The 15,944-nt window shown below is 42.2% G+C and overlaps 1 protein-coding gene across 2 annotated transcripts; it reads left to right on the top strand.

The window, feature by feature from the left end:
• The first annotated feature begins 3,598 nt into the window (after positions 1 to 3,598).
• Positions 3,599 to 15,917, top strand: LOC121579766 (COP9 signalosome complex subunit 2). Of its 2 annotated transcripts, none has more exons than XM_041894650.2 (13): positions 3,599 to 3,768; positions 4,314 to 4,427; positions 4,499 to 4,576; positions 4,743 to 4,868; positions 5,576 to 5,665; positions 6,328 to 6,405; positions 6,741 to 6,915; positions 7,285 to 7,463; positions 7,836 to 7,888; positions 9,700 to 9,797; positions 11,771 to 11,853; positions 12,152 to 12,210; positions 15,300 to 15,917. In XM_041894650.2, exons 1-13 carry the CDS (start codon positions 3,709 to 3,711, stop codon positions 15,442 to 15,444), a joined length of 1,338 nt encoding a protein of 445 aa, XP_041750584.1. In that variant the 5' UTR covers positions 3,599 to 3,708; the 3' UTR covers positions 15,445 to 15,917. The 2 variants fall into 2 exon arrangements, with proteins under 2 accessions (XP_041750584.1, XP_041750592.1); XM_041894658.2 differs by having other exon boundaries at positions 3,602 to 3,762.
• The last annotated feature ends 27 nt before the right edge of the window (positions 15,918 to 15,944 follow it).

The raw sequence follows: 15,944 nt of genomic DNA on the forward strand, positions 1-15,944 counted from the left end.
CTCACCTCACCCCTAAACCTCAACCTCCTACACACCCCTCACCCCACCCCCAAACCTCAACCCCTTCACCAGACACATACCATAGCCAGCAGGGTGTGTGTGGAGAGGGTGTGTGTGGAGAGGGTGTGTGTAGACTTGGCAGCAGCGTGTTTTCTACTCTCCAAGCCGGGTTTGATGTGTAATAACATCACCGCCGAACACAAATTGCTGTATAAAAGTAAGACATGCTTCTACCTTGTAAAAAATAACAGCAATAAGAAAACAAAATGTCTAGTCACGCATCTTGGGCAGGTTAGGGAGGGAACACCGCTCTGATGACCCTGGGGTTCTGGCATGGAGAACAGAGAGGGAGAGAGAGAGGAAGAGAGAGGGCGCGAGGTAGGGAGAGAGGGTGTGTGTGTGTGTGTGTGTGTGTGTGTGTGTGTGTGTGTGTGTGTGTGTGTGTGTGTGTGTGTGTGTGTGTGTGCGTGTGCGTGCGTGTGTGTGCATGTGTGTGTGTAAGAGAGTTAGGGCCCCTCCCGTGAGCTCTTTCCTAGAGAAACACATTTAGAGAGAAGTATAAAATCAGACTGCATGCTGGGTAGAGAACACAGGGCCGTGGTGGTTGCCATAGTTGCCAGCTGCCCTGTTGGAGACACATTAAAGGGGCTGCTAATGTTTAAGGAACTGTCAGAAACAAGATTACATTTACTGGATTACCGTTATTAGCTGCAGCATGAAACGGTTTTTGGCAACCCGAAATTAAACGGCAGATAAACCCTGTTGTTTACATTAGGGGTTGGGGAATAATATAAATGTTTTAAAGTTATTACATGAATCACCAGAGAGAGAGAGAGAGAGGGAGGTGAGAGGAGAGGGCAGCACTGTGATGTTTATAATAACACACAAATATACACAGGAGGCGTGCACACACACACACTCGCAATCAACTCACACAAGCGGACCACACACACACACACACACACACAGACAGATGTCTGGTGGTTATTTATTCTGTCCGTTGGCAGGTATTGGAGCTGGAGGAAGAGAAGCTTGAGGCACGTACACAGAGAGACTGTCAATTAATCATTATTGATTGATGTTACCCAGTAGGTTGATGTTGGCAGGTTGGTGAAATGGTCCTATTCATCACAGACAGACAATGTGAGTCAGTGTGATAATAAGAAGCCTGGTTCAGTTGACTCACAGGCCCAGAGAGAGAGACCAGAGATGGGCTGATCACTGATCACAGGCCCAGAGAGAGAGACCAGAGCTGGGCTGATCACTGATCACAGGCCCAGAGAGAGAGACCAGATTTTGGCTGATCACTGATCACAGCTGGCCTGCTGTGTCCTCTGTTGGCCTACAACAACTTCTCATTCCCACTACAACTCAAAGTCCCCCTCTCCCGTCTCTGTTTATCTGTGTAGTGTGTGTGTGTGTGTGTGTGTGTGTGTGTGTGTGTGTAGGTGTGTGTGTGTGTGTGTAGTGTGTGTGTGTGTGTGTGTGTGTGTGTGTGTGTGTGTGTGTGTGTGTGTGTGTGTGTGTGTGTGTGTGTGTGTGTGTGTGTTTCCACCCTAGCTGGAACTGTAACAGGAAGAGAGTCACTCCCCAGTGGTCCTGTTGATAGAAACCCAACACAATTATAAAGGCGCTGACAGACCCTTCACACACACACACACACACAGAGAGATGGGCAGTATTTATGTATTTAAAATACGTATTTAAATTACTTTTGAGTATTTTGTAATTTGTATTTCACTGCCTGAACTACAGTCCACTGTATTTTGTAACAATATACTTTAGAGAGCTGTATTTTGTATTTTCAAAATATACAAATACTTTTCAACAGTCCCGATAGAAAATTATATAAGGGCTATTTCTTCTAAAATAAGTTTAAATTGAAAAAACATTTGGTGTTCACACATGTATATGTTCAATTTCTAACTGCACAAGACATCTGACTGAAATAGTCTGTCTTATTTATTTTCTGTTATTTTGCCTATACATTTTTTAAATAAAATGTTTTGTTGACAACAGTATTTCGCATTTTATTTTCATACATTCTTTAGGGTATTTTATAATAAGATACATGTTGCTGTATCTTTGCCCATCTGAAGTCATTCGATAAAAAATATAAAAAATTAAGTGGTCTTGTTTGGGGGTGTAGCTTATTAGAATAATAATACCCATGCTTTGCAAGTGGTCATATTTACATTTACATTTTTGGTCATTTGGCATCCAGAGTGATTTACAGTCAGTGCATTCAACTAAAGCAGATAAACAACCACATATCAGAGTCATAGCAAGTCAAATGTATTTTTGTTACCGTTACTAAGAATGTTGTTGAGGTTATTGTTGTATTTTATTTTGATACATTAGTCTTTAGGGTATTTTGTAATTTTTGCCCATCTCTGCACACACACACACACTGGATATTGTGACAAAGGAGCCCTATTTCCCAGTAACAGCGTGCTGACACATCCCCCCCTGCTCTCCTCTCTATGGTGTTGGATCCACTAGGTTATATTATGAATATTATGCTCCAACTGACTCCATGGTCCAGAATAATGGGATAAATCAACTAGAGTGGCAGCCAACACTGTTTAAAAATACTAATGAAATATATTTAAACCTGATCCACGGGGTTGACTCCACTCTAATCTGAAACGGCCTCCCAGCGTTATCACGCAATGTTAGTAAAAAACACTCCAATAGATCCACATTCATAGTTCATACCTCAGTGAGTCAGTCCCTCACCAACTGCCAAGGCTGCTTTTTTCTCTGTGTACCCCAGAGGCTGGCCTGTTGAAATCCCTTTAAACAAATTATTCGACCCCATCAAAATGCTGAAAACCTCTGGTCATGGTTCAGACCCATTTCTCAGTGTGGGATTGCAACTGGGTCAATGTGTGTGTGTGTGTGTGTATGACTCCCCCCTCCCTTCCTACATAAATTAATGGTTCTCATGCTTGCCCCTTTGATTTGTGATGCAAGTTTTTTATGGCTATTTCTATGATGATAACGTAAGATAGTTATCTGTAAGTCATAGGTATCTGTGAGTCAAATGTAATTAATTGAAAAGCCTAGAAATCTTACAGATCTAAACTTCTTTCTGAATTGTAGCTGGACCAAGGTTATCTTCGTAAATTCGCTCTGGCTATCTACTCAGATTTTAGAGCACTCTCGTCTGTGTGCCAGAGCGCAGAATAACTCATGAATTTGCGAACGCTCAATACCGGTTGAATATGGCCGGTGTCAGTAAACGTCTGCAAAATAGCGCAATTAAATTGTTGCCAGCAGCACAGTTACAATCACTAACGCTCTGGATAACATGAAAACAGCCTAGGGCGAGTAAAATGGTCAGAGTGAGGTATTCTCTCATTTGTGTCTGGAAGTAGCTAGCAAGCTAGCCAACGTTAGCCAGTAAGCTTGGGTTCTTGACTGCCGTTTTGAGGTCAGAACTCTCGGATCAACCCTACTCCTCCGCCAGAGCGTCCAGCTTGCGCTCTGAACGCTCCCAGAGAAAACGCTCTGAATTTAAGAACGCCCAGAGCGCATCCTGTCACTCCAGATTGAATTTACGAACACACCCTAAATGTGATGTGACAGCGTCATCTTCGGATAGAAGAGCGAACTACAATACTAGAAAGAATCCTGCAGTACTGTGCTGAAACCAACCGGCGTAGCGTTTGGCGGTTTGTTTGTTGTTTCCGAAGACCCGTCAAGATGTCTGACATGGAAGATGATTTCATGTGCGATGATGAAGAAGATTATGATCTGGTAAGCGTAAGTTTACATAATACGTTTCTATTTCCTTGTTTTTTTTAAATGTCTAATCAGAGCTGCTTCCTTAGGTAGTATATTTGCATTAGCTAGATCAGAGCAGAGGAGGTAGATAGCTAGTTAGCTAAACTACCTAGATAGATAGCTAGTTCAGCTAACGTTAGCATAAAGGCGAGGCTAGCTAGCAAAGTTGCTGCTAGTGCTAGCTAAACTCAGCTGCTTGGCATGGGGGAAACTGAGTTTATATATATATATATATATATAGTATACTGAGTTAGCTATGCTAGTCAATTTTTTGTAACATGTTATCGTAGCTAGCCACGAACATACAAGCGTTTAGTTAACCAGCTAGCTAGGTGTAGATAACTATCCTTTAACCGAGCATGCGCCGATGCTGGTTAGCTAAAACAGCTTGCTACTTAGCCTCATTAGTAAACAACTATGGCAAGCCGTTAGCCCAAATCATAACATCTCTGTCACGTTATCAATCTGAGTTGTATTAGCTCATAGCCAGCTAACTTATGTCCTGAGTTTATGTCTCAACCCAGGAATATTCCGAGGACAGTAACTCAGAGCCAAACGTCGATTTGGAGAACCAGTACTACAACTCCAAAGCACTGAAGGAGGATGAACCCAAAGCAGCTCTCAGCAGCTTCCAGAAGGTGGGTACTGGCTACTCACTCCACTCACATATTGATGAATGTATGATATAATGTATACTCTCCATTGGCAGGTATTGGAGCTGGAGGGAGAGAAGGGAGAATGGGGGTTCAAAGCCCTAAAACAGATGATCAAAATCAACTTCAAGCTGGTAAGAAATTAAACGCGCTGTAGCGTTATCTCAATGTCAACTCTCTGTCTCTGAGTCCATATGATTAGTGCTTGTGAGTTTTTTTCTTTTCTTTACAGCATACTGTCATTCCCACTACAACTTAACTCAATGCCCTGTCTCCTGGTAAACTGTGTGTGTCCTGCAGACCAACTTCCCAGAAATGATGTCTCGGTACAAGCAGCTGTTGACGTACATCAGGAGCGCTGTGACCAGAAACTACTCAGAGAAATCCATCAACTCCATCTTAGACTACATCTCCACCTCCAAACAGGTATAGACACAATACCTGGAACTAGAACAAAGCTCAGATCTTTATTTTGGCTCAAATCTCAAGTTATGTGAACTGTTTGTTATTCCATTATTATTATTATTATTATTATTATTATTATTTAACCTTTTTAACAATATCAATATACATTTCTTACAACTTTTGTTGTAAATGGCTGATAAAGTGACTGACTCTGGGTCAGTCCTGTTGGTGTGAATGAAGTGGTGGCTGTGGTTCCATGTTCTACATGACTGAGGTGTTAGTGGGGGCTGTGGTTCCATGTTCTACATGACTGAGGTGTTAGTGGGGGCTGTGGTTCCATGTTCTACATGACTGAGGTGTTAGTGGGGGCTGTGGTTCCATGTTCTACATGACTGAGGTGTTAGTGGGGGCTGTGGTTCCATGTTCTACATGACTGAGGTGTTAGTGGGGGCTGTGGTTCCATGTTCTACATGACTGAGGTGTTAGTGGGGGCTGTGGTTCCATGTTCTACATGACTGAGGTGTTAGTGGGGGGCTGTGGTTCCATGTTCTACATGACTGAGGTGTTAGTGGGGGGCTGTGGTTCCATGTTCTACATGACTGAGGTGTTAGTGGGGGCTGTGGTTCCATGTTCTACATGACTGAGGTGTTAGTGGGGGCTGTGGTTCCATGTTCTACATGACTGAGGTGTTAAATGTGGGTTGTGGTTGGTTGTTTTATGTGTCACAGATGGACCTGCTGCAGGAGTTTTATGAAACGACTCTGGACGCTCTGAAGGACGCCAAGAACGACAGACTCTGGTTCAAAACCAACACAAAGGTAGGGTATGTCCCATTAATATTACCTTTTTCCTAAAGTGTGCACTCGGTCACTACTTACAATAAAAACCTAAAAGCAGTGGATTGGTGGAGGCATGGACTAGTAATTTCTCTCAAATTATTGAAGTGAACAAGTGCACACTTTGGGAGAAAGGGGAGATAATTGGGACATATGCATGTAGTACACAATGTTTCTGTTTATTTCTATGGGTAGGACAATATCTGACCTGTCAGTTTCAGACCTCTGTGTTTGGGAGTTTTTACCTCTGCAATGCCCTAGACTCGTAGCCAGATCTGTTTGTGTTAAATTATTTGCCAAACAACATCGTAAAGCCCTTTTTTTGTGATAGCACAAACATATATAAGTTGTTGTTTTGTCTCTCAGCCTGTTTTAACTGAAGTCCTCTTGTTGTCTCTCAGCCTGTTTTAACTGAAGTCCTCCTGTTGTCTCTCAGCCTGTTTTAACTGAAGTCCTCCTGTTGTCTCTCAGCCTGTTTTAACTGAAGTCCTCCTGTTGTCTCTCAGCCTGTTTTAACTGAAGTCCTCCTGTTGTCTCTCAGCCTGTTTTAACTGAAGTCCTCTTGTTGTCTCTCAGCCTGTTTTAACTGAAGTCCTCTTGTTGTCTCTCAGCCTGTTTTAACTGGTCCTGTTGTTGTGTTTCAGCTGGGCAAGCTGTACCTGGAGAGGGAGGAGTTTGGGAAGTTACAGAAGATCCTCAGACAGCTGCACCAGTCCTGTCAGGTACAGTAAGACAGGTGGTAGTCTGAGACAACGTTTAGTCGGATGGGGTTTACACAGCCATCTGAGGTTAGGAGTGATCCACAGTAGCCAACTTCCAAGTTCCCAATATGGCTGCTAGCAGTATTTTTTGTTGTTGTTGTATACTAGTATGATCTGTTATGTTGTATATCTATCTGCACTGCAGACATATTATGTTAGAGATCTATGGTCTGTTATGTGTATATCTGATCTGTTATGCTCTATATCTACGTGCACTGCAGACAGACGATGTTGAAGATCTGTGGTCTGTTATGTGTATATGATCTGTAATGTTGTATATCTATGTCTCTCTCTAGACAGATGACGGGGAGGACGACCTAAAGAAAGGCACCCAGCTCCTGGAGATCTATGCTCTGGAGATCCAGATGTACACAACCCAGAAGAACAACAAGAAGCTGAAGGCCCTGTATGAACAGTCCCTGCACATCAAGTCTGCTATCCCTCACCCACTCATCATGGGAGTCATCAGGGGTGAGTGTTACCACCGTAGAATTAGGAACCCCTGAAGGCAGCATAGCTGTCAACAGTATCTATTACATGTATTGCATCGGAGCCACACACACAGTGGTACACATTGAATAAATAGAAAATGACCATAGAAATAGAATCCTCCTTAGAATAGTAATTCTATAGTTAGGACTTGTAAACTGACCTGTAGGGAGTCTCAGGGAGATTTGTCACTATCGAGGCGAGACCCTGAAAGAGTCACAGACAAGTACTGTACCTTTTTACAATTGGAGGATAAAATCGCTAATATGGTAAAAAGATGTGTGTGTGTGTCACTGCGTGTGTTTATGTGATGTAGTAACAGGCCTGTTCTGGTTTGGTCCCCTTCCCCAGAGTGTGGGGGTAAGATGCACCTGAGAGAGGGGGAGTTTGAGAAGGCCCACACAGACTTCTTTGAGGCGTTTAAGAACTACGATGAGTCAGGAAGCCCCAGGAGAACCACCTGTCTGAAGTACCTGGTGCTGGCCAACATGCTCATGAAGTCTGGAATCAACCCATTCGACTCACAGGAGGTACAACCCTCATTCAGTCAGTTCAGTTTAGTTAAGTCCAGTTAAATTCAATTTTATTTATCCCCTTTTAATTATGCGATTACTAACATTATCACTGACATTATGGGAAAAATATCTGCATCTGATTTATATTGGAAAATATTAGACTAATCAGATTCAGGGCAAGTCTATTTTTATGATTATCCGATATTGTTATATTTATACGTTGTTTATTTCACAACTCCATAGCAACACGTGGTGGTTGCATCACGCACCTTTATATTGTTGGCGGCAACAACATTGCATTAATGGTATTCAAATCACCTGCAGCAAACACTGCTTGATAAAGTGTTGTATTACAGTGGCTGTTCTTATTGTGTTTTTCTGTGACAGGCCAAACCTTATAAAAACGACCCAGAGATCTTGGCCATGACAAATCTAGTAAGGTAAGAACACGTTTGCTTCTGGGTCATCCATGGTGGTGTTGGTGATATTTTAGGGTAGAAAGCCAGGGCATCAGTTAAACGATATCTTCACTATTTACAACCTATTTCCACTTATTTGTGCTCTGTTGTCAGTCGACCCAAACTGTTATTGTTTTACATCACATATAAGTGGTTAATAGATAGAGGTGTAACATAGTGAAGATATCCTTTAACCATGGGTTCAGCTGTGTGGTGTCTCTTCAACCTAATTTATGGTCAATCTGGCATCCATGACACAGAGGGTCTGCTCTACGATTATGATGCAATTGCAGAAGTAAATGGAAGTGTGCATAGGCTGTGGCTCCGTACACCTCTCAAAATGTGAAACAACGCAGAGGCCTCCGTGAGCTCGGTGTTTGACTCACAAACGATGACTGGTTGATAGGTGAGTTGGGGCAGTTGTTTCTGGTATCTCTGCTCTGAACAGCGTGAGAAGCATAAATGCCCTACCGTTCACGGGCTCCGCATTCGTTAACACAGCGGATGCCGGATTGAATGGCATCGACCATAAAAAGCACCTTCGAGGCCATTTGCTCTTTAGCTCTGGTCTCCTCCCTTATTCTATTCACACTCTCTTAGGTCATAACATTTACATTACATTTTAGTCATTTAGCAGACGCTCTTATCCAGAGCGACTTACAGTTAGTGAATACATCTTTTTTTTTTTATACTGGCCCCCCGTGGGAATCAAACCCACAACCCTGGCGTTGCAAACGCCATGCTCTATCAACTGAGCTACATCCCTGCCGGCCATTCCCTCCCCTACCCTGGACGACGCTGGGCCAATTGTGCGCCGCCCATGAGTCTCCCGGTCGCGGCCGGCTGCGACAGAGCCTGGATTCGAACCAGGATCTCTAGTGGCACAGTTAGCACTGCGATGCAGTGCCTTAGACCACTGCGCCACTCAGGAGTATAAAACAGGCGGTGGCTAAAATAGGACTCCAACTGTTTCCTTCCATGCATTTGAACTTTGTTGTTATGTAAACGGACAATTTTAAACACACCCAGAACTGTAGAAAAGAATAGATTGTTGATGTTGAAAAGGCTAATATTTAGAAATGTGTTTTAGTGGGATAGTGGAGCTGTGGTGGTGTTGTGGTTGGATGAAGACAATATATGGATGTATGGATTATTATATCATGATTTTATGGAATATTATATCAGTATTCTATGGATCATTGTCATTATTCTATGGATTATTATATCATGATTCTATGGATTATTATATCATGATTCTATGGATTATTATATCATTATTTTATGGATTATTATATCATGATTTTATGGATTATTATATCATTATTCTATGGATCATTGTCATTATTCTATGGATTATTATATAATTATTCTATGGATTATTATATCATTATTTTATGGATTATTATATCATTATTCTATGGATCATTGTCATTATTCTATGGATTATTATATAATTATTATATGGATTATTATATCATTATTTTATGGATTATTATATCATTATTTTATGGATCATTGTCATTATTCTATGGATTATTATATCATTATTTTATGGATCATTGTCATTATTCTATGGATTATTATATCATTATTTTATGGATTATTATATCATGATTTTATGGATTATTATATCATTATTCTATGGATCATTGTCATTATTCTATGGATTATTATATAATTATTCTATGGATTATTATATCATTATTTTATGGATTATTATATCATTATTTTATGGATTATTATATCATTATTCTAACCCAGTGACTGTTCTACTGTTGTGTGTCTGCTCCCAGCTCCTATCAGAATAATGACATCACAGAGTTTGAGAAGATACTGAAGACCAACCATAGTAGTATCATGGACGACCCCTTCATCAGAGAACACATCGAGGGTAAGTAGTGTTTGTGTGTGCATGTGTGTGCCTGTATATAAACTCAGCAAAAAAAGAAATGTCCTCTCACTGTCAACTGCGTTTATTTTCAGCAAACCTAACATGTGTAAATATTTGTATGAACATAACAACATTCAACAACTGCGACATAAACAGAACAAGTTCCACAGACATGTGACTAACAGAAATGGAATAATGTGTCCCTGAACAAAGGGGGGGTCAAAATCAAAAGTAACAGTCAGTATCTGGTGTGGCCACCAGCTGCATTAAGTACTGCAGTGCATCTCCTCCTCATGGACTGCACCAGATTTGCCAGTTCTTGCTGTGAGATGTTACCCCACTCTTCCACCAAGGCACCTGCAAGTTCCCAGACATTTCTGGGGGGAATGCCCTAGCCCTCACCCTCCGATCCAACAGGTCCCAGACGTGCTCAATGGGATTGAGATCCGGGCTCTTCGCTTGCCATGGCAGAACACTGACATTCCTGTCTTGCAGGAAATCACGCACAGAACGAGCAGTATGGCTGGTGGCATTGTCATGCTGGAAGGTCATGTCAGGATGAGCCTGCAGGAAGGGTACCACATGAGGGAGGAGGATGTCTTCCCTGTAACGCACAGCGTTGAGATTGCCTGCAATGACAAGCTCAGTCCGATGATGCTATGACACACTGCCCCAGACCATGACGGACCCTCCACCTCCAAATCGATCTCGCTCCAGAGTACAGGCCTCGGTGTAACGCTCATTCCTTCGACGATAAACGCAAATCCGACCATCACCCCTGGTGAGACAAAACTGCGACTCGTCAGTGAAGAGCACTTTTTGCCAGTCCTGTCTGGTCCAGCGACGGTGGGTTTGTGCCCATAGGCGACGTTGTTGCCGGTGATGTCTGGTGAGGACCTGCCTTACAACAGGCCTACAAGCCCTCAGTCCAGCCTCTCTCAGCCTATTGTGGACAGTCTGAGCACTGATGGAGGGATTGTGCGTTCCTTGTGTAACTCGGGCAGTTGTTGTTGCCATCCTGTACCTGTCCCGCAGGTGTGATGTTCGGATGTACCGATCCTGTGCAGGTGTTGTTACACGTGGTCTGCCACTGCGAGGACGATCAGCTGTCAGTCCTGTCTCCCTGTAGCGCTGTCTTAGGCGTCTCACAGTACGGACATTGCAATTTATTGCTCTGGCCACATCAGCAGTCCTCATGCCTCCTTGGAGCATGCCTAAGGCACGTTCACGCAGATGAGCAGGGACCCTGGGCATCTTTCTTTTGGTGTTTTTCAGAGTCAGTAGAAAGGCCTCTTTAGTGTCCTAAGTTTTCATAACTGTGACCTTAATTGCCTACCGTCTGTAAGCTGTTAGTGTCTTAACGACCGTTCCACAGGTGCATGTTCATTAATTGTTTATGGTTCATTGAACAAGCATGGGAAACAGTGTTTAAACCCTTTACAATGAAGATCTGTGAAGTTATGCGTGTGTGGGCTTTCTCATATCTGTTGATGAACGAGACATGGAAGTGTGGCATTGAAGACGAGGTTTCAACAAACTTGAGACAAAATGTACCAGTAGCTGCATATTGAGATGGTGTGTGTGTTCTGGTAGATGGTGTGTGTGTTCTGGTAGATGGTGTGTGTGTTCTGGTAGATGTTCTGGTAGATGGTGTGTGTGTTCTGGTAGATGGTGTGTGTGTTCTGGTAGATGTTCTGGTAGATGGTGTGTGTGTTCTGGTAGATGGTGTGTGTGTTCTGGTAGATGGTGTGTGTGTTCTGGTAGATGGTGTGTGTTCTGGTAGATGTTCTGGTAGATGGTGTGTGTGTTCTGGTAGATGTGTGTGTGTGTTCTGGTAGATGTGTGTGTGTGTGTGTGTGTCTGGTAGGTGTGTGTGTGTGTGTGTGTGTGTTCTGGTAGATGTGTGTGTGTGTTCTGGTAGATGTGTGTGTCTGAAGAGACTTTGATCAGTGCTGTGTTGTCTTATTTTCCAGAGCTGCTGCGGAACATCAGAACCCAGGTCCTTATCGCGCTCATCAAACCTTACACGAGAATACACATCCCATTCATCTCTAAGGTAAGTCTGAGGACAGCACTGGCTTCTGGACTAACTAGCCTGGTCCCAGATCTGTTTGTGCTGTTTTGCCAACTCCCATGGTCATTGGCGTGATGAATTTTACAATAAGAGTTGGTAAGACAGCACAAACAGATCTGAGACCAGGCTAGAGTTAATCATTGACTTCACTGTGTGTATTGATAATGTATCCGATAATGAACTTTGCTGAGTAGATTGATAATGTATTTATTAGGTAATTGATGTTGCTGTTTGAATTGATTGTAGTGTAACACCCTGTGTTCTGTCTTCTCTGCCTCAGGAGCTGAACATAGATGTTTGTGACGTGGAGAGTTTGTTGGTGCAGTGCATATTGGACAAGTAAGTTTGTTCTAGACATGCATCTGATGTGTGGCCCAAACTACCATTTAAAAATAAAAATAATACTTTATGATCTGTTAGGAAATGTCCTTTGCATCAAACAGGCAATTTTGGACCATTCCTCTTTACAAAACAGTTTCAGTTCAGCAATATTCTTGGTACGTCTGGTGTGAACCGCTCTCTTGAGGTCATGCCACAGCATCTCAATCGGGTTGAGGTCAGGACTCTGACTGGGCCACTCCAGAAGGCGTATTTTCTTCTGTTGAAGCCATTCTGTTGTTGATTTAGTTCTGTGTTTTGGGTCGTTGTCCTGTTGCATCACCCAACTTCTGTTGAGCTTCAATTGGCGGACATATAGCCTTACATTCTCCTGCAAAATGTCTTGATAAACTTGGGAATTAAATTTTTTGGCGATGATATCAAGCTGTCCAGGTCCTGAGGCAGCAAAGCAGCCCCAAACCATGATGCTCACTCCACCATACTTTACAGTTGGGATGAGGTTTTGATGTTGGTGTGCTGTGCCTTTTTTTCTCCACACATAGTGTTGTGTGTTCCTTCCAAACAACTCAACTTTGGTTTAATCTGTCCACAGAATATTTTGCCAGTAGCACTGTGGAACATCCAGGTGCTCTTTTGCGAACTTCAGATGTGCAGCAATGTTTTTTTTGGACAGCAGTGGCTTTTTAATGCATTCAATAAATTATTATTACAGTCTTACCGTTGTCATTGTAGGAGTGGACACATTGTTTGCAGAGCGCACAACCTAGGCTACACTAAAAAAGTTTAGGTTTATTTCCATTCTATTTACGAGTTATTCATTTTCTTTTGTTTGGAGCGCTCCTGTCAATCTTGAGTAAGGAGACGCACAGAAGCAGGCCTAGGATACCTGGCCTGAGCGCAAATGTAGGCTTATAAATGTGCCCATTTGGGGATCTGATTAGTATTTCTGATTGTCTTAACTCACCATCACTGTGGAGCTCAAAGTAATTTTTTCTTCGCCTTAAACAGCAAGTAAACAAAGCCTGTTTTTACATCCATTGAGAATTAAAATAGTTCCTCAACGTAGCCTATTTAAAAAATATTTCCAGCTCTCTCCCTTTCAATTACCACTCGGCATGAAAGGGGGAAAAAATGTCATGCTCTGATCCAGTGGAAACGTCATAAAGAAAGGCCTACCTGATTACTTCTTATGTGATTTTATAGGATATTTCTTTTTATCAGGATATTTTCTACCTGCAGGCTGCAGTGTTTTTATTTATAGGCTTTATGTAGGCTATTTTTACATAGATGGCAATGGCAATAGAAGTTACTTTTTCATTTGGATAGAACATTGATTTTGAGATATGAAGACTTTATTATAAATGGAATTAAACTGTTCCACGAAATGTGCATCTGAAAATCATAACTGGCACGCAGATCAGTAGAAATGGTACGATAACTTGCCACTTCAAATGGAAAAGGTTGCCGACCGTTGGTGTAACCTATTACCGGCATTTTCAGGAGCCTGACGGCAGAAGCTGTGAAGGCCAGCAGCAGCGGGAAGAGGAGGGTCTGGTTGGGAACATGTTTTTTTCTTCTGGTTAGGCTATATTGATCTCTGGCTCCCTCATTTTACATTTACATTTTAGTAATTTAGCAGACGCTCTTATCCAGAGCGACTTACAGGAGCAATTAGGGTTAAGTGCCTTGCTCAAGGGCACATCGACAGATTTTTCACCTAGTCGGCTCAGGATTAGAACCAGCGACCTTTCGGTTACTGCCACAACGCTCTTAACCACTAAGCTACCTGCCGCCCTCCTTTGGTAATTTGTGTCTTCATTTTTAATCGCAGTGCTTTAAGCTTCAGACATGCTCAGTAGCCTATATATATATATATATATATATATATATATATATATAGTTGATTTTATTCAAATAAAGGATGTCTATAAATTGAAGAATACACGTTTTAAAATTTCGACCAATCGCTTGGTCGAAAGAACAAACAACTCTTTTTTTTTGGGGGGGGACAGCAAGTATACTCAGTGTATAGTGTACATGATCAACATGGCTGACACAGAGACATCACAAGATGACGCACGAAGCAGAGCATGTTTCTTGTGCATGTGTATTAAGACATGTTTCCTGTACGGGAATAATTACAATTCCTCTTTTCAGTTCCTCATTGTTTCCACATTGCACCCTGAGGAATGCAGGAGGCCAGCATGAGTCTGTCTCCCTCCCTCTCCTCTCTCTCTCTCTGTTTGTGTTATTCCTCCCTGAGTGTCCTGCTTAGTTTACTGTAGATCTGTAATTGATTACTGGTTTCATTATTTAGTTTAGAAGTAGTGTACACATGCACATCCAGTAACTTGCAGGCTACAAAAAGTAAACTGATGAAAGAAAGAAAGATACCTGCAAACTGTTAATTGTTCCCGCAGTTTTATTGTGCAACGTTTTGACCCAAAGGTCCTTGTCAGCCAGATGAAGACCTTTGGGTCAAAACGTTGGGCAAATAAAACTTTGGGAGAAATCAACAGTTTGCGGGTATCTATCTATCTTTCTTTCATGGCTTTATTATTTCCCATGCTACTATAGCAGACTGCTGTATATTGGATTGTTTACTGCCCTCAGCCAGATCAGATCTACAGCCAGTCAACTGGAACAATAGATTTACATTTTACACTGCATTCCCACCGTCGTCACAGAGCTCAACAGAAACAGAATATGTAGTGTATGTAGTGGAATGTGGAGGTGGTGGAATGTTTTCATCAGACAGCGTAGTGTAGATATGTGATAATTGGTTGTGAGAGTACACACATCAGTGGTTAAGGTGCTGGGTGGAAACCAAACCGGGAAACAAGTTAAACAATGACTGCAACTCAAATGCTACCCACAGTGATTAGTGTCATTTGAACCATAATTGAAGCAAATATTGATATGTTGTTGATCCCATTTTTATATAGAAATGCATTGTTTTATACAATATTGGAAAAACATGCTTAGTCATGTTGCTAGGATGCCAACGTCCATTCTAGTGTTGTAATTATTTCTTTGTTTGAACCATTGTTCTCTGATCACTGTGTTGTGCTGTGGTTCCCTCCCTGTAGCACCATCCAAGGCCGTATCGACCAGGTTAACCAGCTGTTGGAGCTAGACTACCAGAAGAGAGGAGGGGCGCGCTACACTGCCCTAGACAAATGGACTAAACAACTCAACTCTCTCAACCAAGCCATCGTCAGCAAACTCACATGATTCTGACTGACGTGACAACGGACAGCACTGAAAGACAGGAAGGAGAATCTCAATAAATTGTTCCAATGTGTCAGTATAAACCAAACCATCCAGTGCTACTGTGGGTGGATGGGCTGAGCGGGGTGGAGCTACACAGCAGCACAGAGATGTTTTGTGATCTGCCACTGCATTTTCCAGAGAGAGAGAAGAGATACTGCTTTCTAGAAGACATCAGTACTCTCTAAGGGACATCTCAGTTTACTTCAAGCCCCTCGTGTTTGTTTTTCAAAAGACTTTAATAGAATGGTTCTAAGAAATATCACTGTCACCACACCTTTTTAAAAGTGCTTTATTTTTTGGGACAGGCAGTTTGAGTACAATAACACAATGGTTTATTTGTGCATGTTGACTGGCACCTGGTGTTGGGCAAACTTTTTCACAACATGTAGCTGCAGCATTGAACGCATGTTGTGAATAAAAAACAATGTTCTCCATCTGTGTTTACTGTATATGACATTTCA

This window comes from Coregonus clupeaformis, chromosome 1 (genome assembly GCF_020615455.1).
Source record: "Coregonus clupeaformis isolate EN_2021a chromosome 1, ASM2061545v1, whole genome shotgun sequence".
NCBI classification, from domain to species: domain Eukaryota; kingdom Metazoa; phylum Chordata; class Actinopteri; order Salmoniformes; family Salmonidae; genus Coregonus; species Coregonus clupeaformis.

Excerpts from the sequence above, each read along its gene's own strand:
- LOC121579766 (XM_041894650.2), top strand. The coding sequence starts at position 3,709 with ATGTCTGACATGGAAGATGATTTCATGTGCGATGATGAAGAAGATTAT. Across the intron at positions 4,577-4,742 it reads TCAAAATCAACTTCAAGCTG|ACCAACTTCCCAGAAATGAT; the intron begins GTAAGAAATTAA and ends TGTGTCCTGCAG. Across the intron at positions 7,464-7,835 it reads ACCCATTCGACTCACAGGAG|GCCAAACCTTATAAAAACGA; the intron begins GTACAACCCTCA and ends TTTCTGTGACAG.